This window comes from Pinus tabuliformis, chromosome 3_2 (assembly GCF_031772625.1).
Source record: "Pinus tabuliformis cultivar Carrire ecotype Pingquan chromosome 3_2, CPIR1, whole genome shotgun sequence".
Classification (NCBI taxonomy): domain Eukaryota; kingdom Viridiplantae; phylum Streptophyta; class Pinopsida; order Pinales; family Pinaceae; genus Pinus; species Pinus tabuliformis.
The window spans coordinates 693418374-693445263 of record NC_142302.1 but is presented as its reverse complement, the minus strand read 5'-3'; the positions used below and the strand labels follow the sequence as shown (position 1 = coordinate 693445263).

At 37.9% G+C, this 26890-nt stretch overlaps 1 protein-coding gene across 4 annotated transcripts in view; it reads left to right on the top strand.

Moving 5' to 3' along the window:
• Positions 1 to 4083: 4083 nt before the first annotated feature.
• LOC149182523 (MADS-box transcription factor 50-like) overlaps positions 4084 to 26890 on the top strand; it is a 237188-nt gene continuing 214381 nt past the window's right edge. For all 4 annotated transcript variants that reach the window (XM_089418586.1, XM_089418585.1, XM_089418587.1 and 1 more), the window contains exon 1: positions 4084 to 4287. In XM_089418586.1, the coding sequence (XP_089274712.1) occupies positions 4103 to 4287 (185 nt within the window). In that variant the 5' untranslated portion in view covers positions 4084 to 4102. The remainder of the gene's footprint in view (positions 4288 to 26890) is intronic.

The window sequence follows — 26890 nt, the reverse complement described above, 5'->3', positions numbered from 1 at the left end:
ATTTGATATTGATAGATATTTTTCAAAATTTTATAGATAAACCATAAAACCATGGCATACAAAGTCAGTCTAACAAGGCCACAAATTCGCCGAGAAAACAATGGAATTTCCAGTTGGATTTTGAAAAATCTGGCAGAAAATTTTGGAAATATTGGTTATATGTGTGAAGCTTCACGATTTCGGGTGCCCCATAGGTTATTGATGGTGCCAAATATATTTCCACCATATAAAAATGATTCAAACCATCCTAGGATTGAATTTCTTGAAAATTTTCATCAGATTCTGAAATTGTGGCATCAGTAAACAACACTGAATACAAAAATAATTATATGCTATATGAAATATATATATATATATATATATATATATATATATATATATATATATATATATATATATATAGATATAACTAAATGAATAGTAATGTAAATTTAATTTATACTTTTAGGTTTGTGTTCATGGCTTTTAATAACCCATAATATTATTTTAAAGATAATTATTTATATTCTTTCATATATATATATATGACAAAAATTAGTGTCAAACTTTTTCTTTCGTTTTTTCTATAGACTTAATGTTAAAATTTAATATATATATATATATATATATATATATATAGAGAGAGAGAGAGAGAGAGAGAGAGAGAGAGAGAGAGAGAGAGAGAGAGAATTGTTGGTAAGATGGACAACCCTGATGTGTCCATAGATATCTCCATAGTTGGTGTTGTCTTTGCCATCTCGACCAATCCTAGACCTACTGCAGCCATTGTCAGGCTAGTCTTTGGTAGCTTCTCTGGCTACCACTCACTCTCTTCTCATGACCCCCTAGCCATCCTTTGATGCTAGTGTAGTTTCTGTTGCTCTGGTTGAATGCTATCTCTCAAACAATCTACTGCAGGCCCCTTTTACATTCAATTCTTATGAGAAAAACATAATTTTGATATTTTTTTTCAATTGGCTCCTCCTTCTCCTAGGATGAGGTTAATGACTCATATTTATTGACCTTCTCAGTGTTTGTGAGGAAACTCTCAAGTGAAATTTTCTATTTCTATGTCATCTCATCGATCTGGTTTCTTCCCTTGCAATAGATTTTCAAGAATGTATTGGAGTCCCCTGTATCGTTATGCACCTCCTTCATGAGGGTTGACAACTTTAGGACATGAATATGATCAATGATTATGATATAATCAAGTACACATCAATCTTCCTAGCTTCAATATTTAAGAGGTCGAGCTAAAGAAGGTGGTTCACCCTCTTCCTCTTATGCCAAAGATCTTAGAGAAGCCCTCAAGGCAGAGATCTTGCATCAGTTTCACAAATATTTCTCCTAGTTAGCCTTCTTATGGATCGGGTAGAAAATATCCCATCTATTAAAGTGGAAAATGATCAACCCGACTTTCTCAATGTTGATTGTATGCAACATAATATTGTTTTCTGATTCAATGTGATTTGGCCTTTAGCATCTGCATTCTTCGATCTGGTGTATTAGAATTCATCCTTGAATATGGATATGTTTGTCTTCTCAAAAGGTTTCTTTATAGTATGTGTTAAAAATATTGAGGATTGGCAAAGGTCTTTTATTTGGGACCATGGTTTTGGTGTCACTCTAGGCTTTTCTCTCAACCATGGTTTCTAGAATTTAACCCCCCTATATATGCTAACTTCGGCCACTCTTGTTTAGGTTCGACAACCAAATTTTTCTCTTCATTTATTAGATCCATATTTCCTAGCTGGTACTGGTAATGCCTTGGCTTGAGTTATTAATATTGACACAGATGGGCTTGCGAGGGATATTTCAACCTTTGCGCATATATTGAAATCAATCTCAGCAAGGGACTACTTAATAAAATCCTCCTAAACTGAATGGGAGTTATTTATTCATAATAACCTACAACCTAGTCATCTCCAGAATGCTTACTCTTATTTTCAAGGGAACTCTCCCCCATCAGTTGACATGAAAAGGACCTGAGAGTGGAAAGATCCAAAAGCTACAAACGGTTTTGAGCAACCTTCACTTCCTAAGAAAGACATCATGTAACAATCTAAAACATCCACATATAATGCAATGCCTCTAACCTTAGTGCATACACAGGAAGCTTCATCCTAATCCTCTAATGTTTTGCTATATCCCACAAATAGACAAGAACAAAACACAACAGTAATCATGGCGTCCCAATGAATGGGCACACATGCTTCCATGAACTAGATCACTCAGATAATGATAAGGAAGGAGCCAACATTGAAGACCCTCTAGAAATGGATGTGTATCAAGGAAATGTAGGTATTGTCACCTTTGCAACTATTCCAGACAAGTCCTTGGAATGGATTGATATATGAGAAAAGAAAAAGTCTTTGATAACACCTACAATCAATAATGGGTTCCAGAACCAAAGTTGTCATAAATGTATTGGTTTTGTAAATTTAGACTAGCTTTAGATATTGGATAAATCCATCCAAATATATTTAGATATCACATAATTAATTAATCCAAAAATAACAAAATGTTTCAATTCCCAAAATATAAAACATAAATTCACTTTATAGATATAGATATAGATACTAGAAATCATAAATATAGATATACATATACATACTCAAACCATAAATATATAGATATACATACACGAGAAAACATTTTTAATAAAAAAAAAATTAACTTCAAACTAACAGAATTTTAATAAATAGATATACATACATGAGAAAACATTTTTAATAAAAAAAAAATTAACTTCAAACTAACAGAATTTTAATAAAGAGAAAAATTAACTTGAAATTAACGACATCCCATTTTAGAGTTGAAATAAATAAATGTAATGGTATTAAATAAATAAATATAATGGTATTAAAATTTGAAAAACCAACTTAAAACAAAACATAAGTTTTACTCATAACTATTTAAATACAATATTGCAATTCTAGTATCAAATAATGTTTATTAAATATTAAGTTAAATATAAAAAAAACATAATTTATACGCCATTTAAATTTCACTATGATTTAAATTAAAATCTTCGTTTACCAATAAACTAAAATAAGATATTTTATTTTAATATTTTTTATAAATTATAAATATAAATCTAATATTTTATTTTAATTAAATTAAATTATATCATACCAATTTTATATTTACATTTTAAAGATGCACATTTTATATACACATCTCAGCCATGGACTTTTTGGAAGTAAAGGAAATAACATTCACAATTAAAAAAAAGTCTCTATTGTTAACCTATATGTTGGAAATAGAGATAAATATATTTTTTTACATTTTTATATCTATATTATTAATTGTTTTCTAACAGTTTACAACGACATGTATAACCATCTAAATAAATAGATTAATTGAGCAATGAAATATATATTAATTATATTTTAAATATATAATTAAATTTATTTTTATATTAATTTATTTAAAAACTAATTCAGATATATTTAAATTTCAAATTTCTTTAGGATATTGTTTATTGATGTTGTTTTTTTTTGAGTCATAATGTTGGTATTTTTAAAAAGATTTAATAAATTAAATTATTATAAATATTTTTTTCATATTTACATTAAAAATATTTTATATAAAATTTAAAATATAACTCTAAAAATATGTATTGAATTGAAAAATAAAGTCGTAACAGCTTCAGTAATCGGAAAAATGAGAAATTTTAGTGTTTGGAAAATGCCATGAAGGATAAATCAATCGTTACGAAAAGCTCCGATGGAATGTTTAGCATCAATGTAAAAGTCAGATGCTAGAAATGTTCCATTCAAACGTTTTAAAGATACTTGTAAAAGTTTGAGATGCATGTCCCACGCCTTTCTAGATAAAGTAGGCGACATATATATGAAAATTGGCATACATAAATAATTGATTGCGTCCAGAGTTCTCTGCTCGACTGTTCGGAACGGAAAAGGTATGGTTGTACGAGCTGGGTTTTTATTTGAAGTAAATGAAGGACAGTATGTACTTTAGGATGTCAGATGAGCCGCTGACATGAAAGGAACAGAGCAACTGAAACATTTAGACTAAAATATAAATCTAGCCGTACGGCCATGACAAATACTGAAACTGGGCAGAGCTACCTCTGACAGGGTGTGCAAAGTACCAAAAAATGGGAAAGAAGAAGCCGGAGATGAAGCGCATTCGAAAACCTACCAGTCGGCACTCATCCTTCTACAAAAGCAAGGGCGGTTTGCCTAAAAAGACATTTGAACTTTCTGTTCTCTGTGATGCTGAAGTTGCTGTTATAATCTTCTCTGAAACCGGCAGGATATATGAGTTTGCAAGCCACAACGAGTAAGTTGCATTCTTGGGTCCATTTCAATAGCATACTTTCTTCAATGCATTTACTTATTAGGAAATTGACGTTTCAAATTTATCATTACAATTTCACGGTCAAGAAGCTTATTAAAATGGGTATGTCGGGAGGTTTGTGTTTCATGAAATTTCAGAACAGGCTAAGTATAGCCCGCCGGGTCTAAAAGTACGAACAGCGTTTAAAAATGATTTGTAATTTTCTCAGCATTGAAGAAAACATTTACCATCTGGAAATGGGTTAAACTCATTCTGATAAATTGATAGAATTAGGGAGTCTTGGGTTTTCCCAAGTGTATAGTGGAAAAGAAAATTGTGTTTAAATTTTTGGAGGTGGTTTTAGTGTAAAAGGATATAAGCTATATGAAAACAAGTTTTATCACTAATTCTAATTTCTAGATATTTTGGTGTCTAGAATCTAATTTCTAGATTTTTGATGTTTAAAATTTATTTGCAAATAGTCTGACTAGTATTAAAGATGATTCAAAATTAACTGTTTATTCTCCTTTTTATACAAATCGTTTCTATGATGTGAGTCCCTAGTTTGGGAAACCGCCGAATGTTTGTTTCGCTGCTTTAAGTTTTTCTCCAGAGGCCAATCCCCAGTTTCTCGTCTCTGAAATTGCTGTACTTGGAGGTTGCAGCTGGCGATTTCAAAATTAGTATTTGTGAAAATCAGTGGGGTAAGAAAGTAAGTAATGGTGTTGTCTAGTGGGCAGTTCGCTTTATGAAGTCGAATGTGTTCCACTTGTTTTATTTGGTTCATGATGCAGAACGAATAGCTCTAATCGAAACTAGTAAAGGCTGAGCATTCTGTGAGAACTATTGTTATGGAAATTATTAGTCAACAGATTTTTCGGACAAATGGATCAGGGAAGACATTGCATCGAACGAAGGGTTATGTTATATCTCTCCATTGAATAGACTGAAGGCGATCAGATGCTCAAGATATTTGCCCTGTAATTTTTGAAGAACTAAATATCCGTTTATTTGTGTCAGGGTTAAGGTCCTGGTAGGCTGAAATACTGTGATAAATCCTTAAGAATTGTTCAGGAATATCCGTATGACTAAGATCAATTTTTTATCCTCAAATAGGCCTGCCTTCTAACAACACTTCTAGAGTGATGAGGTTAAGTGTAGGAAGTTGGTTGGTTTCTATGAGGTTCGTTCTGCTTGAGGATTTATGTTCAAATCTAGATATAAAATTTTGTGTAAAGATTTACGGTGGAATTAATATTTAACATTACACTATATTATTAATATTTAATATTTAATATATATATATATATATATATTATATTATATTATATTATATTATATTAGAAAAAAAAAAACTAAAAAAGTTATCATTCCAGTATAAAAATCTTACAAAAACCTTATTTGTTAAAAAACTAGACAATCAACTTTATTGATGAATTGGACAGCGCATTGGTGAGAAGCTCCACATGGAGACTCCTTTAACTGAAAGCTCTATATGGAATCAACTTAAAATCAAAAATACACATAGTGTTCACACAACTAGGGACATGACTGATCCAGGTGGATCTCTAGACACCAATGGCATGGAAAAGGCTCAAAAATTAAAGTGGCAATACTTAGGAACAATTTTATCCCTTGGGTTATAAACTAAAAGCATTAATGGATTGGCAATACTTAAGGAAAGCCAGAGGTCAGGATGTTCAAAGCTTTATAGAGGAATTTAGAAAACAAGCACTTAATTTGGGCATTGCGCTTGACTCACCTGAAGTAGTATCTAAGTATATTGGATCATTACATAGTTACCTTAGACATTCATTATTATTGTTTGAACCAACTACTATTGAATCAGATAGTGTAAAGGCCATTCATCTTGAGAACATGGGCAAAAATGAAAGAGATGATCATTTCATGAAACCACCTTTCAAACCTCCAAATGGAAAACCCAAAGTGAAAGGAAAAGGAAAGGAGAAGAGGACGACATCAACCAAGAAAGAGGAAGGAGAAAGACCTTATTGCACTCACTGCAAAAAGGAAGGTCATGAGGACGATCATTGTTGGAAACTGTACCCAGAAAAGAGACCAAATAAGTATGGAGGAAAAGGAAAGCAGAAGACAGTGGCAATTGTGCAGCAAGACCTTGGATTCGATTCTGGAGATGAAGCATTGGTCAGAGCAGCAGGAACAAAAGGTACTCTTACACCTCATGTTAATTCTGAATCACATGAAAGGCACTAGCTCAATAGATGAGTCTCTTCCTAATGAATGAAAGAGAATTGAGCTATTTCATATTAGAGTTATCATAAATCATACAAAAGTAGAAAGTCTATTTGATACAAGATCCCAAGCAAACTTAATTTCAGAGTCCTTGGTAAAGAAGCTAGGCTTAGAAGCCAAACCACATCCAAAACCTTACCCACTTGGATGGATACATGATAAAGCAAAATTGAATGTAACTAAGCAGTGCAAGGTTAAACTTGTGATTGCTTCTAAGTTAGTGGATGAGGTAAAATTCGATGTGATACCATTGGATATCTGTGGCATGGTGTTAGGGAGTCCATATCTATATGATAGAAAGGCAATATTCTTTTGTCATGAAAACAAATACCAAATCACAAAATATGGGGTAGAATATATTGTAAGAGCTCATGAAACAAAAAAATTCCAGTAAGGGTTGCATGCTTATGGTTGTAAGGGGGAAATATGTGAAATTATTCGATGATTTCTAGGGTTGTAATCATGTGCATAAAAAGGGATTATATGAATTAATTTATAACTATGATGAGATGTTTCAATAACCAAGGGGATTACCTCTAAAGAGGGAAATCCAACATGAGATCCATTTGCAACATGATGCTCATTTACCCAATATTATTATGTACAACATGTCGACCATTGAGATGGAGGAGATCAAAAAGCAGGTGCAGGAACTATTGAAACAAGGGGTGATCAGAAAAAGCACTTCTCCGTGTGGCTCACCGATTGTCTTAGTGCAAAAGAAAGATGGCACATGGAGGATGTGTGTGCATCATCGAGTACTAAACAAATTCATAGTGAAAAATCATTACCCTCTTCCCCGCATTGATGACTTATTAGATCAGTTAAAGAATGATATCTATTTCACCAAATTGGATTTGCGTAGTGGTTATCACCAGGTTCAAATTGCAGAGTAGGATGTGTATAAAACCACCTTCAAGACCAAACAAGGGTTGTTCGAATGGATGGTGATGCCATTCAGACATTGCAATGCTCCAACCACTTTCATGAGGGTCATGAATAATCTCTTTTGGCCTTTCATTTATGAATTTGTTCTTGTATATCTAGATGATATTCTTGTCTTTAGTAAAAGTTGGAATGAACATGTATGCCATGTGAAGGAAGTGCTTGGTATATTGAAAAAATAAAAACTCTATGTAAAATTGTCACAGTGTGAGTTTGGGAAAACCTTTTTGGTTTACGTAGGTCATATTGTTGGTCATGGTTAGTTAAAAATTGATCCTTCTAAAGTTGAAGCAATTGTAAATTGGCTTGAGCGTACTAGTGTAACTGAGGTTCGTAGTGTTTTAGGTACAGTAGAGTATTGGAGGAGATTTATTGCCAATTTATCTATTATTGCATCACCTTTACACGCATTGACAAGTGTAAACCAAGTCTTTCAATGGGGAGGAAAGAAGCAGAAGTACTTTGAAACATTGAAAGAAACAATCAGCACCATGTTAGGTTCCTATATCAATAGGTTTCATTTTTCATGATTGACAGTAGAAGGACCAAATATGTTCATCCTTGCATGCTGCAAAGGTTCCATATTTTGTAAATAAATCAAGAAAATTAAAAAATGAAAAGAGGGTATGCCCTAGAAGAAAAATCAAAGGGAAAAAAGAGTAAATTGGTCAGAAAAATAATGTTAATGAACCCCAAACCAAAAGACCAAGGAAGTATGCTAGTTTAAATGCCACTACTGTTCCATTGTTGTAGAGTTTCATTCTATACAGATGGTTGATTTTGGATACAGTTGATGAATAGCCAGACAGTCCAATCCTGGCTAGATCATGTTTGAATTTACTTGTCTTTACAATAGAGAATAAAGATCTGTCCAAACAGTTCAGGCTTGGCAGATAAGTAAATAGGTAGAGAAACAAAGGAGCCCAACTACTTAATCTGGGCCCTTGGAGGAGATAAGGGTAGACTTAGATAGGAGGGCATTCAAAAGAAAAGAGGAAAATCAGAGTTTGCTAGTCCAAATGCACCCAATTAAAAGGAAGAAAAAATGCTAGGTGTTTTTAGGCTGGGTATGTAGTTTGAGGTTGCAGAAGTAAGTTTGTGATCATTTTGTCTTATCAAGAAAGACTCTTCTCATCAATGACACAAATACCATGGCAAAATGACTGCAGGATAGTGGAAGCATGACTAATTTCCCCAATCATTCCCCCAGAAATCATTTACTAACATCCCCTCAAGGACCTTGGGATTTGCCCAAGGGTCCTAGTTCACTTCATTTTATGAGAAGTACTAAGTCAAACTCTGAGTTTACTTAGTGAAAAGAAGCCACTTTTCTTGTGTAACATTCATTTCCCTATGCCTAAGTTTTCGCTCTATAAACTTAGCATTTATTCATGCAGTTTCCTATCCATAATATCATATTGACATTAAATCTATTACTTAGCTCCTTTATCATTTCCCATCCCTATTTTACAAAAAACTATATAAAAAACCCAAAAAATAACTAAGTATCCCTACCCTTGGCAACTATAGCCATATAACATAAGTCCGGGAATTATTAGTCCATTTGGGACTTTAATAAGAACCCTTCCGCGTTCATAAACCTTGGGGTTTATTTAACATCTGGTTGAATAAATAACCATGCTAAACCCTCCCACCTAAACCATATGCTAACCCCACGTGCATGTATATAATGGGATTTGTTAACACTTGGTTAAACGAATAACCGTGGCACCCACATAAACCCATAACCCAAATTTTTATGCCCTGAAACATTATTAAAACATTTAAATAATGTGCGGGTCCCCTCATTTCAAAACCCCACTGCTTTTATTTCCCGTCCACCGTCCGATCCCGCGCCATAGATCTGACGACTAGCGGTGATATCGGAAGCCCTCACCTGCCGAACATTAGTGTCCGGGGGATGGGCGGTATTGCTGCCGTACCCCCACCACGCGTCGGCTTCTCGGCGTGATTGGAGCCCTCTCCCACAAAACCACCCTGGGCCAAAGGCGGTGCGGGAAAAACCACTTACCGCCCGCCACCTGCCCCCTGACGTCAGGTCCACGTCACCCGATGACGTTGCGTCCACGTCGCCCGCCGCTGCTCTGCACCACTGCCATGTCATCCGCTGACATCACCACCCGGCCACCGTGTCATGCGCCACGTCACCATACACGTCAGCTGCCACGTCATCCTCCGTACCTGCTACATGCCAAAAATACGTCATGATGACGTCATCACAAAAAGCGCCAAAAAGCGCTAAAATGTCCAAATTTCGTTAAAAAGTTGTGAAAACGATGGTTTTTGTTTATTTTTATTTATGCGCCTGTGGAGAACGTGCATGCCGTTTACGACGAATTTGCCTCCAGAACTCCAATTAGCCAACCAAACGAGTTCATCCTGCAAATTCGGCCCCCCAGCTCAGCATTGTACCTGCAATTTGTACCAGTCGCCTCTAAGAATAGGTATTTACCCATTGTTCACCCGTAAACCTCATTTTTAGAAATTTCTCCATTTGAAATCAACTGTGGAACTACAAATTCAAACTAAAATGCATTCTTACCCATGAATCATTTTTTAATCCACTAGGTGAGTCATTGTTCAAAAGCAAACCAGCAAATTTTTCCCTCCTCTGCAAATTAGCCATTAAACCGCGTTTCGAGCCCATTTCCACTGACAGAGTCTCTAATCGGCCCATGCATTGAGTTCATCTATCAAAGTCTTCTGCAAAGAGCCCCATCTCCTCTGTATATTCAGCTTCCCAATTTAACTGTGCACACTTTGACCTTCCTGTGAAATTTACCCGATAAACCCGCTTTTATATCAAAGTTTAGTCTGCCAGTCCCTTGACAAAGCCTCAGAGGCAGTTTTCAGTTTTTAGTTGTTGCACAAATCCAAATTTCAAATTACAAATAGAGAGAATTCAAAGATGGCCACTCCAACAGCCTTGGATCTCACTCCTCTCAATACACCTCACAAGGAACTAGAAGCATTACCTTTGGCTGATAGGGATCACTTAATTCAAGACTTGGTTGGTGATAGAAACCACCTGTAGACTTTCTGTCAACTGAGGAACAGTTATTTGAACAACAATGACATTTATGGCATTTGGGAATCAAACTTGCCCATATACTTCCTCCCTTCTGTCAATGTCTTCCCTGAAATAATTCGCCTCTGCTGTGAAAACTATGACCCAACTCAAAGGGCAGTCAAGTCTCCATCTGGGAGCATCCTCTTCCAGATAACTTCTAACTCCATCAATCAAATGCTAAACTTCAATCAAACTCAGCTTCTGGTCCCCCTCTCTATGAACTTCCTGCTTGATGAAGGTCCTAAACTCTCCAGCTCAGAGATAACCCGAATTGCCAAAGTATTCATGAGAGCAGACCGCCAACCTACAGGGTCACCTCCTTTTCTCTATGTATGTTTCAATGAAGTGGGCAAACTACTAGTAGATATGATATCTTATGTACTGGGCTTCAAGACAAGTGAGCATATTGATGATACTATATTGGTCTTGCTATCTGCATTTACCCTAAGACAACCCCCTGCTGTCAAATACAACTATGCCAAATTCATTGCCAATAAGATACATGACCAACTACTGAAACTGGATAGGGAGGGAAATTTCAAATTCTCATCTTACATCTATCATCTATTCATGTACTATCAGCCAAATTGTTTCCAATGCCCGATCAAAAGATTGGACTCCAAAGGAGAAAAAGGTCTGTGATTTTTTGGACCTCAGTCTTTCATGAAGTCCACAACTCCCCCTACTCTTACTGTGAGTTCATTGACCTGTTCATCTATCGAGTCTCTTGTCTCCTGATGAGAACTCCTCCTACTAGGCTATCCTATGACATGCAAAAAATATTGTAGCTTTCAAAGAACTACAGAATAGATGATTGGTACTTTTACCAGAATCACACTGTCATTAGGATATATGGCTGTGAGCTGTGTCCCTACAGGCTGCCAAGATATGTGCCAATGAGACTGTTTGCCTTAGAATATTATAGGCAATTTATCAACTCTGATTTAACTCATTTTCATAGCACCAAGAAAAAGGCTCAATTGAAATTCAAAGACCAACTAGGCCCCTTTGTCATGAACAAAAAAGAAGGATGGCAAGATGCTGATCAAATATTGGGGGAGAAATTCAGGTTAAAAAGAAGTTTTTGGTGGGTACCTTATGACCCAAATGGTTTTATCAATGCCAAAAAAATAAAATATAGGCTGTCAACCTATGAACATTGCAAAATCCCACAGATTGAACAATTTGCCAACCAAGATGAGTGGGTGGCAGGGACACTAGTTGAAGAATTCACCCAAGAAGAAATAATGGAGCAAAATGTAAAAGATTTGGGAAAGACTCTTGACTTGGATTCTTTTGAGCAGGTGACATTCAAACTGCCAAAGCAAGTTGGAGAAGCCACATCAGCTACTGTTCCACAAGCTACCCAAGAAAGGTCTACACCAACAACAAGGACAACAAAGGGCAAGGAGGTAGTTGATGCAGAGATAGAAACAATGACAGAACATCCAACTACTTCAACGGAACAGAGTCAAGGGCAAACCCCTCCACTGCAGACAGAGGCTCCATAGATACCAGCTTTACAGACTCCTCTCAATGAGGAAAGAGGAAAGAAGCGGGATAGGGAAGAAACTACACCTGCTAGTGGCTCAACACAGCAGCCAGAGGCCAAAAGGCAAAGAATAGATCCTCAAATTGAAGAGGAAATTAGTGAAGAAGTCATAGAGAGCCCAAGGAGGGAGAGGGAAACCAGTCAGCAAGCATCCATCAGCTCTCAAAGACAGGAAACAGAGAGGCAACATGGTATGGAGGTGTCCTCCTCAAGACAGCAAGGTGCACAACCATCTGGCATTAAAGGAACCTTCATGGAAATCAAGGCCCAAAATGAGATATTGAGGATACAGTTGTATGATCAATTTCTGAAGACAACACCCTCCAAACAGCAGAGATTAATGGCAGCTTATGATATTAAGGAGGAGAAAATGATCTTAAGTCATTTCAAACCGAAGATACCACAGCCACAAACAGCTGCAGATTACATAAAGACAAACTTAGAGGTCCTCGCCAAGGACATACACCCGATGGACCAAATTGAGCTACATAAGCAGACAGGTGAAATGGTCTATGCTACTCTAGCAGACAAGGTAATGCTGGCCCACCAATTGAAAGAATCATTGAAAAATACAAATACTCAATTGGATTTGGAGAGAATGTATTCATTGGCCAAAGACAACAGAATAAAGTCATTGGAGGAAATTATTATGGAACTAGGGCATGATCCTAAGGATGCCAACGGCATCAAAGCCCTCATAAGAAGAAAGGAAGAAGATATTGCTGCACTTAGAAAGCAGCTACGGCTACCTGCAACCATGCACCCTCAAACTACAGAACTTGTGCAAGAGAAAGAATGAGAAGATACAGTGGATTTGCTCATGAGGATGAATCAAAGGATAATTCAAATGGAGGAAGAGTTGAAGAAAGCATTGCAAAGCAAGCAGGGAGAGTCAACCTCCCAGCCACCGGTAACAACTCCAATAGTCCCCATGGCCCTTCCTACAACAGCATCAACAATTCCTCCTGTCATTCCATCACCAACAACAGGTACAGCGAGTACAGATCCTACAGCAGCAACAACAACAACACGAGAGTCTAGCTTGACTATGGAAGAAATGATGAGAGCAGTCAAAGAGCTAGAAGTCCAAATGACAAAGCTGAAAGAGGCCAAGGAAATGTTGGCCAAACTTAAAGTAAGCTATGACAAGTCCAAGGTAACAGTGGCTGAGAAAACAAGGGAAATAAAAGCCTTGGACAATAAAATAAAGTCCTTAGAAAAGGAGCTTACTCTAGATAAAACTCTAGCTGAGATCAAGAAAATTTTGTGGGCCAAGATTGGCCAATCTATCACTGACCAATGGCAATCAATCCAGACTATACATGAGCAAATAGATTTGATAGGCCAAGCTCAATTTGATACTCAAAAGGCTAGAGCAGCATTGGGAAACATGCCTAAATAAGCCAACAAAATGATTCAATTTTTGAATACTAATACCAAGGAACAGCTGGCAGCACTAGATATCAGGAACCGGACAGATACCATTTTGATAGTGAAGAAGGTGCTGACCCTGAGAAATTTTGTACAAACTCTAGAAAGAAAGTTCCAGGAAATGCAGGCAGAAATAAATGACTTCAAAATAATGTTTGCAACATTGCAGAGCAAAGGACTACCCAGCTTATTAACCAGCAGTGGAAGGCTGCTAACACATGAACAGTATGCCAACAGGGTGAATAATTATGTTGTCAATCAAATCACAACATCCTCTAGCACCTAAGAAGAAACAGGGCCTCCCTCTGGACAGAATCTTTATGATAAATTAGAAAATCTATTCTACATTGAACATGAGATAAATCAGCTTTTTGAGGTCCAGCCCAACTTTTATAGATATACTGAAGCCGATGAAACACGGATAAAAATACAAAGACATCAGTTACCTATGGAACACTGGTGGCAGAGAATGCTGGAAATTTTACCAAAGTGATTTTGTTTCTATTTTCCTCTTTTTTGGTCAGCTACAGGTCAGCATATTCAAAGGCAAGAGCCACCTGTCGAGGAGTAAAAAACATCAGAAAGAAGAAGCCAAATTGTGTCTGCAACTCATTTATGAAAAAATCAAGCACTGATGACATAACAAGACAACAAGACAGCAAACGCAGGAAACGTAGAATAAGGACGCAACCATCAGCCGACTCACTTAGTCCAGAAAGTCAAATATCTCTGACAAATTGGACAGCTAGGACACTAACATTTACTATGGCATTTATTTCTCTTATTTACTTCTTCTGAAGAGTTGGTGAAGGAACTTATTGCATGAAGACTTATCTACAAGATATTTTGTATCTCATTTTTGTATAAAGACCTCCCCATAGAATTTATTTGGGGTTGGTGATTTTCTCTCTGGACTGCGTTGTAAATTCTCAGACTCTCTAATACAAAGGTTGTTTGAAGTTCACTATTACTGCACCATCTGAATGTGGATTTGATGTTCTAGGAACTGCTACAGAATTCCTGTGTCTTTCTATGGATCAATAAGTTGCTCTAACCTGCGTTTATGTTTTCTGTGTTTGCAAATTTCATTCATGTTTCATGATCTTAGTAACAGAGAAAAATAATAGCCCAAAATTTGTTTAAATACACTATGTGTTCAATCTCTGCTATTAATTATGTTTTCTTCAGAATTAGTCATAAACAAGAATTCTTAGCTGCTCCTGTTTTCACTAATTCTTTCATTTTGAATACTCTTTGGGAATTCTTAACTGCTCCTTGATAATATTCATGCACCTTCCTGCCAGCATAGTGAAGGATTCTTGACTGCCCTTCACCCACTAGCTTACATCCCATTAATCCCCAGATTTCAGAATTGTTCCAAGACTGATTATCTTGCTCTGTAGCATTACCCTTTACCAAAGGAACACCTTTAGCAGTACACCATCATTGATCCCATTGCCCAATGGTATAAACTGTTTTTGATTTGCATCCCAGCTTTATTTAAGATCACCATCCAACAAACTAAAAATCAAACTCTGTGCATCATTACTAGCCTAAAATACTCCAAAAACAAAGCTAAATTACAAAGAGAGAGCCCTCTCCGATTGCAGGTAGGCTAGAACCTATAGCTAAAAGACTGGTTAGTGGTTACCTCGGCCGTATTCCCTTCTGGAGGCAGGGAACAACCTGAGTGATAACATCATTGGCGACTCCACTGGGGACCTGAATGACTATTTGTAACTGCTATCTATTTTCTAAAGCTACAGATGGAGCCTGAAGTTAGCCAGGTAGCTTTTGAAACTGTCTTTGCTGTGCATTTACAGGAGTAAATAAAAGCTGCTTCAGTCAATCTCCAGTATAGCTTTAGGCTTTAAACAGCTGTCCCAATGATTCGATCAGTTTCCCCGTTTTAACATATTCAAAGGAAAGAACAAAAGCCTCCTATATTCCAAAGAATTTCCTGTAGAGTATTGTAAAAAACTGTGATTCCTAAACATTCCCAGAAAATACCAAAAACACATTTAGGCTAGAACTTATAGCTAAAAGATTGGTTAGTGGTTACCTCGACCGTATTCCCTTCTGGAGGCAGGGAACAACCTGAGTGATAACATCATTGGCGACTCCACTGGGGACCTGAATGACTGTTTGTAACTGCTATCTATTTTCTAAAGCTACAGATGGAGCCTGAAGTTAGCCAGGTAGCTTTTGAAACTGTCTTTGTTGTGCATTTACAGGAGTAAATAAAAGCTACTTCAGTCAATCTCCAGTATAGCTTTAGGCTTTAAACAGCTGTCCCAAAGATTCGATCAGTGTCCCCGTTTTAACATATTCAAAGGAAAGCCCAAAAGCCTCCTATATTCCAAAGAATTTCCTGTAGAGTATTGTAAAAAACTGTGATTCCTAAACATTCCCAGAAAATACCAAAAACACATTTAGAAGCTGGCTCTGAAGAAGAAAACTCATTACACTAGGTCAAACCCTGATCCTGATCCTCCAACTATTTTTGAAAATCCCAACTTAATTTCTAAGATCCTTAGAAAACAAGGAAAACTAGAAAAATCTGCTGATTCAAACCTTGACATACTTCAGCAAAACCCTACAAAATCTGAGCTCACTCCTGGAAGAGCAACAGTCATTTCAACAGCCTCTCCTAGTTCCTCATCCACACGTCAAAGTATCCTCTCCACTCCCCCATCCACTGCACATATTTCCGCTGTTGTCCGAGCTGTTCCAGCTGTCTTATTTCTTCCTGTTGTCCCATTTATCCCTATAAATATGGCAAACAGTTATGCTCCTCTTCAGTTGCCTGGAAATCCAGGGGCTATGCCTCAGGATTATCAGAGAAAAATCACATATTTTGATGGCACTAGCTCCTATACAGCCCAGGAACACACTAAGAAAATGCAAGATTATTTTGAGAATTATGAAATAGATGATGATGATGTGAGAATGAAGATCTTTGTACAAAGTCTAACTGGTGATGTAAGGATTTGGTTTAGAGCACTTGCTGTAAATTCTATAGCTGATTCAGAAGCTCTTTATCAATACTTCTTAAACAGATGGGAGAAGAAGAAAGACCCTTTACACATTTTAACGGAATATGACAATTTGAAAAGAGGTCCACAAGAAACAGTCCAAGACTACTGTGCTAGGTTCAACAATGTCTATAATGCTATTCCTCAGAACCTTAGACCTCCACCTGATTTGACCTTGATCAAATTCCCTGATGGATTTGATTCTGACATGGCATATCAACTGAGGGAAAGAGCCCCTCCAAGCTTAGCAGAGATGAAAAATATAGCTGTTAGTGTGGAGGCAAACCTGATTGCCAAACGAAATTGAGCAAGAGCTGAAAGAAGAACAACTTTCAAAGAAGAGCCTTCAGCATTTGAACAAACACTGGATGCAATCATTAAAGGTATGGAAAGACTTGAAGATAGAGTGGAAACTATTGAAAGGAAATCATCTTGGGAAGGTCAACCAAGCAACACTGCAAGAAACCCAAACTTTAGAAAAAATCAAAATCCAAATGTTGGAAGGGCTGGCCCTGACCAGAACATCAGACCTCCATTTCAAGAGAACTATGCCGAAGCCTCAACATCTAGTGAACCAACAGAGGACACCCAAATCAATCTAATGGGATTGAACAATGAGCAACAAATCTTCCTAACCCAAGATGACCAAGAAGCTCATAATTTCAATCAATTTCAAACCAAATCCAGAGAGTCATTTGTTTTCAGAGAGGGTATGATGCAGCAATCTATGAGGTCCATAAACAATACAAATTAAGAAGCAGAACCATAGATGTGCCTGAATCTACCAAGCTCAAGGATACCAAGCAGCCAAAGAAAACAAAGGATAAAGTTGTCCTAACAGAACTCCCTGCTAGAACAGATCCCAACCCAAAGGAAGCCATTGTTGAAGACATATCAGACTTACAGCCCTCAAAAAATCACCCATCCACATCCCATTCTTCAAAAGAAAATCTAAACTGTCCTCCTGAAAATAGTTTCAAAACAGTTTTACCACAAAACAACATTTACAATGAAGAGAAGGTTACTGAAAATTCAGCTGAAAAGGAAAAATTTGCTGTCCACAATACAAAAATTCAGATAGAAAAACCTTTTAACTTAGAAACAGAAATAGGCAAGCTGAAAATAGCTATTCCTCTCTCTGAATTGGCTAAACATGAAATTTACAGACAGCAAATCAGTAGGTCACTTCAAATAACAGAGAATAGGGATGCAGTCAATGTTCTAGATGATCAACCAGAATCAATTTTCGGTCCTGAAGTCAATGGTAAAATAGTAGATCGAGGAGTTCCTCCATTCTATGTGAGTTTAAACATTCATGACAAGGTGCTGCATAATGCAATGTTTGATTCATGAGCTTCCCATAACCTAATGCCTAAGTCTGCGATGGAAAGACTAGACCTAGATATTACAAGGCCATACAAAGATTTGTTCTCATTTGATTCCAGCCAGGTCAGGTGTCTAGGCCTAATTAAAGATCTTTGTGTATCCTTAGTCCAATATCTAGCCAAAACAATCTTGATGGATGTGGTGGTAGCTGATATTCTACCTAAGTATGGTATGCTTTTGTCCAGATCTTGGGGTGCAAAACTCCAAGAATCTTTGCAGCTAGACATGTCCTATGCCACTATTTCAGTCTTTGGCCAGCCAAAGAAATTGTACCAGGAAACATTAATGAAATATGTGGTGAGCAGTCAGGAGAAACCCCAAAACTTCCCCATTTATTCAATGCATTCTGACATGGATTCACTCATTTTATATAATGCTGAGATATGTCCCAAAACTGATGTCAAATTCCTGAAAACAGCACAAACAGAAAGCATAAATGAACAATCTAGTACCCAAGATCAAAAAAATCTTGATGGGAATGATGCAAGAAAGGAAGATGACATATCATATGAGTTACAAAATCCAAATCTGCCCACTGAACAAGCTTCCAAAACCCTTAAGGCTAGTCATAACCAAGAAACCTTATGGTACTTAGAGTTTGATGGCTCAGTAAACAAATTAGGAGCAGGGGCAGGGGTTTGGATACATAACATGCAAAATGACCATGCTGAAGGTCATGCATATAGACTAAATTTCAGGTGTATAAACAATATGGCTGAGTATGAAGCCCTTTTCTTAGACCTCAAACTCACCAAAGGTCTAGGGGCAACCAAGGTTTCAATTCTAGGGGATTCAGATTTGATTATACAGCAGATGAAGGGAAACTTTAATACAAATGATCTCAGGTTGAGAGCTTACAGAGGGGCAGTGATTGAAATACTTAACACCTTCTTAGAATTTTAGCTCACTAAAATTCCAAGAAAGCATAATTTACATGCACATAGTTTGGAAACTTTTGCCAGCACTTGCAAGCTACCATTTGAGCCCAACCACCACTTCACTGCTGAAATCAAACACAGACCTGTTGTCCCAGATAATGTCAAAAATTGGCAGGTCTTTGAAAATGATACATAGATAAATAATCTCTTGACTTTGAAAGAGGAATTCTCAAGTATAAACATTGATACTAGCACCATTGATGAACAACAACAAATAGAGAAAAGTGAGCAAACTATATCAGCTAAAACAACAAATCTGATTTTGCACCCAACAACTTTTGATGACAAGAATTTACAAGACCTAAAGTAAATAGACCTTGATGAAATGACTAAGGGAGATCCAGGACTAAAAAGAGATTCTTGAAAATAAAGGCATCAAAGTTTTGTATTATAGACAATGTGTTGTTTTGGAAAAACCATGAAGGTATTTCACTTAATTGTCTAACATTGGATGAAACTGACAAAGTCCTTAAAGAATTTCATGCAGGGGACTGTGGTGGACACTTATATTGGAAATCAACAGCTGATAAAATCCTAAGGGCTGGATTTTATTGGCCTACACTCTTTGCTGATGCTAAGAAATATGTAACTTCTTGCCACAAATGCCAAGTTTTTGAAGGCAAGAAAAAGTTGCTGCCTTGACCCCTCAAACCTATTTCAACTGAAAGGCCATTTCAACAATGGGGTTTAGACTTCATTGGAGAAATCAACCCTTCATCCTCTGGCTAGCACAAGTGGATTTTGACTGCCACAGACTGTTTTACCAAGTGGATAGAAGCTGCCCCTTGCACGCAAGCCAATGACACAATCATCATACAATTCTTAGAAACCAACATCTTGTCTAGATTTGGTTGTCCGGAAAAGATTATTATAGACAATGCAGCTGCCTTTAAGTCCAAAAGAATGATCAATTTTTTCCACAAGTACCACATTACCTTGGGCCACTCCACAGCCTATTACCCTCAAGGTAATGGTCTAGCTGAGTCCTCCAACAAAAGCCTCATCAACATCATCAAAAAGGTCTTGGAGGAGAATAAAAAGAATTGGCATAAGAAGCTTGTGAATGCACTATGGGCAGACAGATTGACCACCAAAAGATCTATTGGAACCAGCCCATATGAATTGGTTTATGGCATGGAGGCAAGATTCCCTTCATCTTTGGGAATCCCAGTGATAAAGTTGCTACAAGAAATACAAGCAGAACCTAATGATATTCAAAGAAGGATCAATCAAACTATTCACTTGCAGCAGACTAGAGAGGAAGTATATCAGAGAAGTCAGGTTCTACAAGAAAAACTGAAAAAGATGTTTGATAAAAGAACCAAAGCAGAGGATTTCTTCATTGGGGATAAAGTGTTAAAGTGGGATTCTAGAAGAGAGGATAAAGGGAAACATGGCAAATTTGATTTTCTTTGGAAAGGACCATTTCTTATTCAGACTGTGCAAGGAAATAACACCTATTTTCTGAAAAGCTTGGATGGTACAAAAGATAAAGAAGGCCCAGTTAATGGGCGAATGCTCAAACATTACTTTGATCCCCTTGCTTAGAGATAGAGGGGTAGTTTTGTATGTAAATAGTTGTTTTTTCCAACAGTTTTTATTACAGCAATTAGATGAGGGATAAGATGCAGCAGATTTTGACCAAAAAATCAGGGAATTATACCACCTTTGTGTATATCTTGAATTTACCAGAAAAGAACAAAAGGAAAGACTTGGGAACTATAAAGATGATGACAAACACTCAGAGAAACAAGCAAAAAACAGAACTATAATTTTGCACAGATCAGGTCATGAGAAGAGCACACATGCCACAAAAGTTCAGATTACTGGTCTCCAACAGAAGGAACTTTCAGATTACAACAAGAGTTGAAAATAAGGCCATCTGACTTGCTGTTCTTGGCTTTTCTCCAGGAAAAGTCATCCCCAAGTGGAGCCACTGTTAGGTTCCTATACCAATAGGTTTCATTTTTCATGATTGACAGTAGGACCAAATATGTTCATCCTTCCATGCTGCAAAGGTTCCATATTTTGTAAACAAATCAAGAAAATTAAAAAATGAAAAGAGGGTATGCGCTAAAAGAAAAATCAAAGGGCAAAAAGAGTAAATTGGTCAGAAAAAATGATGTTAATGAACCCCAAACCAAAAGACGAAGGAAGTGTGATAGTTTAAATGCCACTACTGTTCCATTGTTGCGGAGTTTCATTCTGTACAGATGGTTGATTTTGGATACAGTTGATGAATAGCCAGACAGTCCAATCCTGGCTAGATCATGTTTGAATTTACTTGTCTTTAGAATAGAGAATAAAGATCTGTCAAAACAGTTCAAGCTTGGCAGATAAGTAAACAGGTAGAGAAACAAAGGAGCCCAACTGCTTAATCTGGGCCGTTGGAGGAGATAAGGGTAGACTTAGATAGGAGGGCATTCAAAAGAAAAGAGGAAAATCAGGGTTTGCTAGTCCAAATGCACCCAATCAAAAAGAAGAAAAAATGCTAGGTGTTTTTAGGCTGGGTAAGTAGTTTGAGGTTGCAGAAGTAAGTTTCTGATCATTTTTTCTTATCAAGAAAGACTCTTCTCATCAATGACACAAATACCATGGCAAAGTGACTGCAGGACAGTGGAAGCATGACTAATTTCCCCCATCATTCCCCCAGAAATTATTTACTAACATCCCCTCAAGGACCTTGAGATCTGCCCAAGGGTCCTAGTTCACTTCATTTTATGAGAAATACTAAGTCAAACTCTGAGTTTACTTAGTGAAAAGAAGCCACATTTCTTGTGTAACTTTCATTTCCCTATGCCTAAGTTTTCACTCTATAAACTTAGCATTTATTCATGCAGTTTCCTATCCATAATATCATATTGACACTAACTCTATTACTTAGCTCCTTTATCATTCCCCATCCCTATTTTACAAAAAACTATATAAAAAACCCAAAAAATACCTAAGTATCCCTACCCTTGGCAACTATAGCCATATAACATAAGTCCAGGAATTATTAGTCCATTTGGGACTTTAATAAGAACCCTTCTACATTCATAAACCTTGGGGTTTATTTAACATCTGGTTGAATAAATAACCACGCTAAACCCTCCCACCTAAACCATATGCTAACCCCACGCGCATGTATATAATGGGATTTGTTAACACTTGGTTAAACGAATAACCGTGGCGCCCACATAAACCCATAACCCAAAGTTTTATGCCCCGAAACATTATTAAAACATTTAAATAATGTGCGGGTCCCCTCATTTCAAAACCCCGCTGCTTTTATTTCCCGTCCACCGTCCGATCCCGCGCCGTAGATCTGACGGCTGGCGGCAATATCGGAAGCCCTCGCCTGCCGAACATTAGCGTCCGGGGGATGGGCGGTATTGCTGCCGTACCCCTGCCACGCGTCGGCTTCCCGGCATGATCGGAGCCCCCTCCTGCAAAACCACCCTGGGCCAAAGGCGGTGTGGGGAAAACTGCTTACCGCCCGCCACCTGCCCCCTGATGTCAGGTCCACGTCACCTGATGACGTCGCGTCCGCGTCGCCTGCCGCTGCTCTGCATCGCTGCCATGTCATCCACTGACATCACCACCCGACCACCGTGTCATGCGTCACGTCATCATACATGTCAACAGCCACATCATCCTCCGTACCTACTACGCGCCAAAAATACGACATGATGACGTCATCACAAAAAGCGCCAAAAAGCACTAAAATGTCCAAATTTCGTTAAAAAAGTCATGAAAACGACAATTTTTGTTTATTTTTATTTATGTGCCTATGGAGAACGTACATGTCGTTTACGACGAATTTGCCTCCAGAACTCCAGCTAGCCAACCAAACAAGTTCACCCTACAAATTCGGAACCTGGCTCAGCATTGTACCTGCAATTTGTACCAGTCGCCTCTAAGAACAGGTATTTACCCATTGTTCGCCCATAAACCCTGTTTTTAGAAATTTCTCCATTTGAAATCAACTGTGGAACTACAAATTCAAACTAAAATGCATTCTTACCCATGAATCACCACCTCTTAATCCACTAGGTGAGTCATTGTTCAAAAGCAAAACGGCAAATTTTTCCCTCCTCTGCAAATTGCCCATTAAACCGCGTTTCAAGCCCATTTCCGCCAGCAGAGTCTCCAATCTGCCCATGCACTGAGTTCATTTATCAAAATCTTCTGCAAAGAGCCCCATCTCCTCTGTATATCCAGCTTCCCAATTTAACTGTGCACACTTTCACCTTCCTGTGAAATTTACCCGGTAAACCCATTTTTATATCAAAGTTTAGTCTGCCAGTCCCTTGACAAAGCCTCAGAGGCAGTTTTCAGTTTTCAGTTGTTGCACAAATCCAAATTTCAAATTACAAACACAGAGAATTCAAAGATGGCCACTCCAGCAGCCTTAAATATCACTCCTCTCAACGCACCTCACAAGGAACTAGAAGCATTACATTTGGCTGATAGGGATCACTTAATTCAAGACTTGATTGGTGACGGAAACCACCTGTAGACTTTCTGTCAGCTGAGGAACAGTTATTTGAACAACAGTGACATTTATGGCATTTGGGAATCAAACTTGCCCATATACTTCCTCCCTTATGTCAATGTCTTCCCTAAAATAATTTGCCTCTGCTGTGAAAACAATGACCCAACTCAAAGGGCAGTCAAGTATCCATCTGGGAGCATCCTCTTCCAGATAACTTCTGACTCCATCAATTAAATGTTAAACTTCAATCAAACTTAGCTTCTGGTCCCTCTCTCTATGAACTTCCTGCTTGATGAAGGTCCTAAACTCTCCAGCTCAGAGATAACCCGAATTGCCAAAATATTCATGAGAGCAGACCGCCAGCCTACAGGGCCACCTCCTTTTCTCTATGTATGTTTCAATGAAGTGGGAAAACTACTAGTAGATATGATATCTTATGTACTGGGCTTCAAGACGAGTGAGCATATTGATGATACTATATTGGTCTTGATGTCTGCATTTACCCCAGGACAACCTCCTGCTGTCAAATACAACTATGCCAAATTCATTGCCAATAAGATACATGACCAACTGCTGAAACTGGATAGGGAGGGAGTTTTCAAATACTCATCTTACATCTATCATCTATTCATGTACTATCAGCCAGACTGTTTCCAATGCCCGATCAAAAGATTGGATTGCAAAGGAGAAAAAAGGTCTGTGATTTTTTGGACCTCAGTCTTTCATGCAGTCCACAACTCCCCCTACTCTTACTGTGAGTTCATTGACCTGTTTATCTATCCAATCTCTTGTCTCCTATTGAGAAATCCCCCTGCTAGGCTATCCTATGACATGTAGAAAATATTGTAGCTTTCAAAGAACTACAGAATAGGTGATTGGTACTTTTACCAGAATCACACTGTCATTAGGATATATGGTTGTGAGCTCTGTCTCTACAGGCTGCCAAGATATGTGCCAATGAGACTGTTTGACTTAGAATATTACAGGAAATTTATCAACTCTGATTTAACTCATTTTCATAGCACCAAGAAAAAGGCTCAGTTGAAATTCAAAGACCAACTAGGCCCCTTTGTCATGAACAAAAAAGAAGGATGGTAAGATGCTGATCAAATATTGGGGGAGAAATTCAGGTTAAAAAGAAGTTTTTGGTGGGTACCTTATGACCCAAATGGTTTTATCAATTCCAGAAAAATAAAATATAGGCTCTTAGCCTATGAACATTGCAAAATCCCATAGATTGAACAATTTGCCAACTAAGATGAGTGGGTGGCAGGGACACTAGTTGAAGAATTTACCCAAGAAGAAATAATGGAGCAAAATGTAAAAGATTTGGGAAAGACTCTTGACTTGGATTCTTTTAAGCAGGTGACATTCAAACTGCCAAAGCAAGTTGGAGAAGGCACATCAATTGCTATTCCACAAGCTGCCCAAGAAAGGTCTACACCAGCAACAGGGACAACAAAGGGCAAGGAGGTAGTTGATGCAGAGATAGAAACGATGACAGAACATCCAACTACTTCAACAGAACAGAGTCAAGGGAAAACCCCTCCACTGTAGACAGAGGCTCCACACATACCAGCTTTACAGACTCCTCTCAATGAGGAAAGAGGTAAGAAGCGGGATAGGGAAGAAACTACACCTGCTAGTGGCTCAACACAACAGCCAGAGGCCAAAAGGCAAAGAATAGATCCTCAAATTGAAGAGGAAATTAGTGAAGAAGTCATAGAGATCCCAAGGAGGGAGAGGGAAACCAGTCGGCAAGCATCCATCAGCTCTCAAAGACAGGAAACGGAGACGCAGCATGGTATGGATGTGTCCTCCTCAAGACAACAAGGTGCACAACCATCTGGCATTAAAGGAACCTTCATGGAAATCAAGGCCCGAAATGAGATATTGAGGATACAATCGTATGATCAATTTCTGAAGACAACACCCTCCAAATAGCATAGATTAATGGCAGCTTATGATATTAAGGAGGAGAAAATGATCTTAAGTCATTTCAAACCGAAGATACCATAGCCACAAACAACTGCAAATTACATAAAGACAAACTTAGAGGTCCTCGCCAAGGACATACACCCGATGGACCAAATTGAGCTACACAATCAGACAGGTGAAATGGTCTATGCTACTCTAGCCGACAAGGCAACGCTGGCCCACCAATTGAAAGAATCATTGAAAAATACAAATACTCAATTGGATTTGGAGAGAATGTCTTCATTGGCCAAAGACAACGGAATAAAGACATTGGAGGAAATTATTATGGAACTAGGGAATGATCCTAAGGATGCCAAGGGCATCAAAGGCCTCATAAGAAAAAAGGAAGAAGATATTGCTGCACTTAGAAAGCATCTACGGCTACCTGCAACCATGCACCCTCAAACTACAGAACTTGTGCAAGAGAACGAAGGAGAAGGTACAATGGATTTGCTCATGAGGATGAATCAAAGGATAATTCAAATGGAGGAAGAGTTGGAGAAAGCATTGCAAAGCAAGCAGGGAGAGTCAACCTCCCAGCCACCGGTAACAGGTCCAACAGTCCTCACTGTCCTTCCTACATCAGCATCAACAATTCCTTCTGTCATTCTAGCATCAACAACAGGTACAGCGACTACAGATCCTACAGCAGCAACAACAACAACACCAGAGTCTAGCTTGAGTATGGAAGAAATGATGAAAGCAGTCAAAGGGCTAGAAGTCCAAATGACAGAGCTGAAAGAGGCCAAGGAAAAGTTGGCCAAACTTGAAGTAAGCTATGACAAGTCCAAGGTAACAGTGGCTGAGAAAACAAGGGAGATAAAAGCCTTGGACAATAAAATAAAGTCCTTAGAAGAGGAGCTTACTCTAGATAAAACTCTAGCTGAGATCAAGAAAATCTTGTGGGCCAAGATTGGCCAATCTATCACTGACCAGTGGCAGTTAATCCAGACTATACATGAGCAAATAGATTTTATAGGCCAAGCTCAATTTGATACTCAAAAGGCTACAGAAACATTGGGAAACATGCCTGAACAAGCCAATAGAATGATTCAATTTTTGAATACTCATACCAAGGAATAGCTGGCAGCACTAGATATCAGGAACTGGACAGATACCATTTTGATAGTGAAGAAGGTGTTGACCCTGAGAAATTTTGTACAGACTCTAGAAAGAAAGTGCCAAGAAATGCAGGCAGAAATAAATGACTTGAAAATAAAGTTTGCAACATTACAGAGCAAAGGACTACCCAGCTTATTAACCAGCAGTGAAGACTACTAACACATGAACAGTATGCCAACAAGGTGAATAATTATGTTTCCAATCAAATCACAGCATCCTCTAGCACCTCAGAAGAAACGGGGCCTCCCTCTAGATAGAATCTTTATGATAAATTAGAAAATCTGTTCTACATTGAACATGAGATAAATCAGCTTTTTGAGGTCTAGCCCAACTTTTATAGATATACTGAAGCTGATGAAACACGGATAAAAATACAAA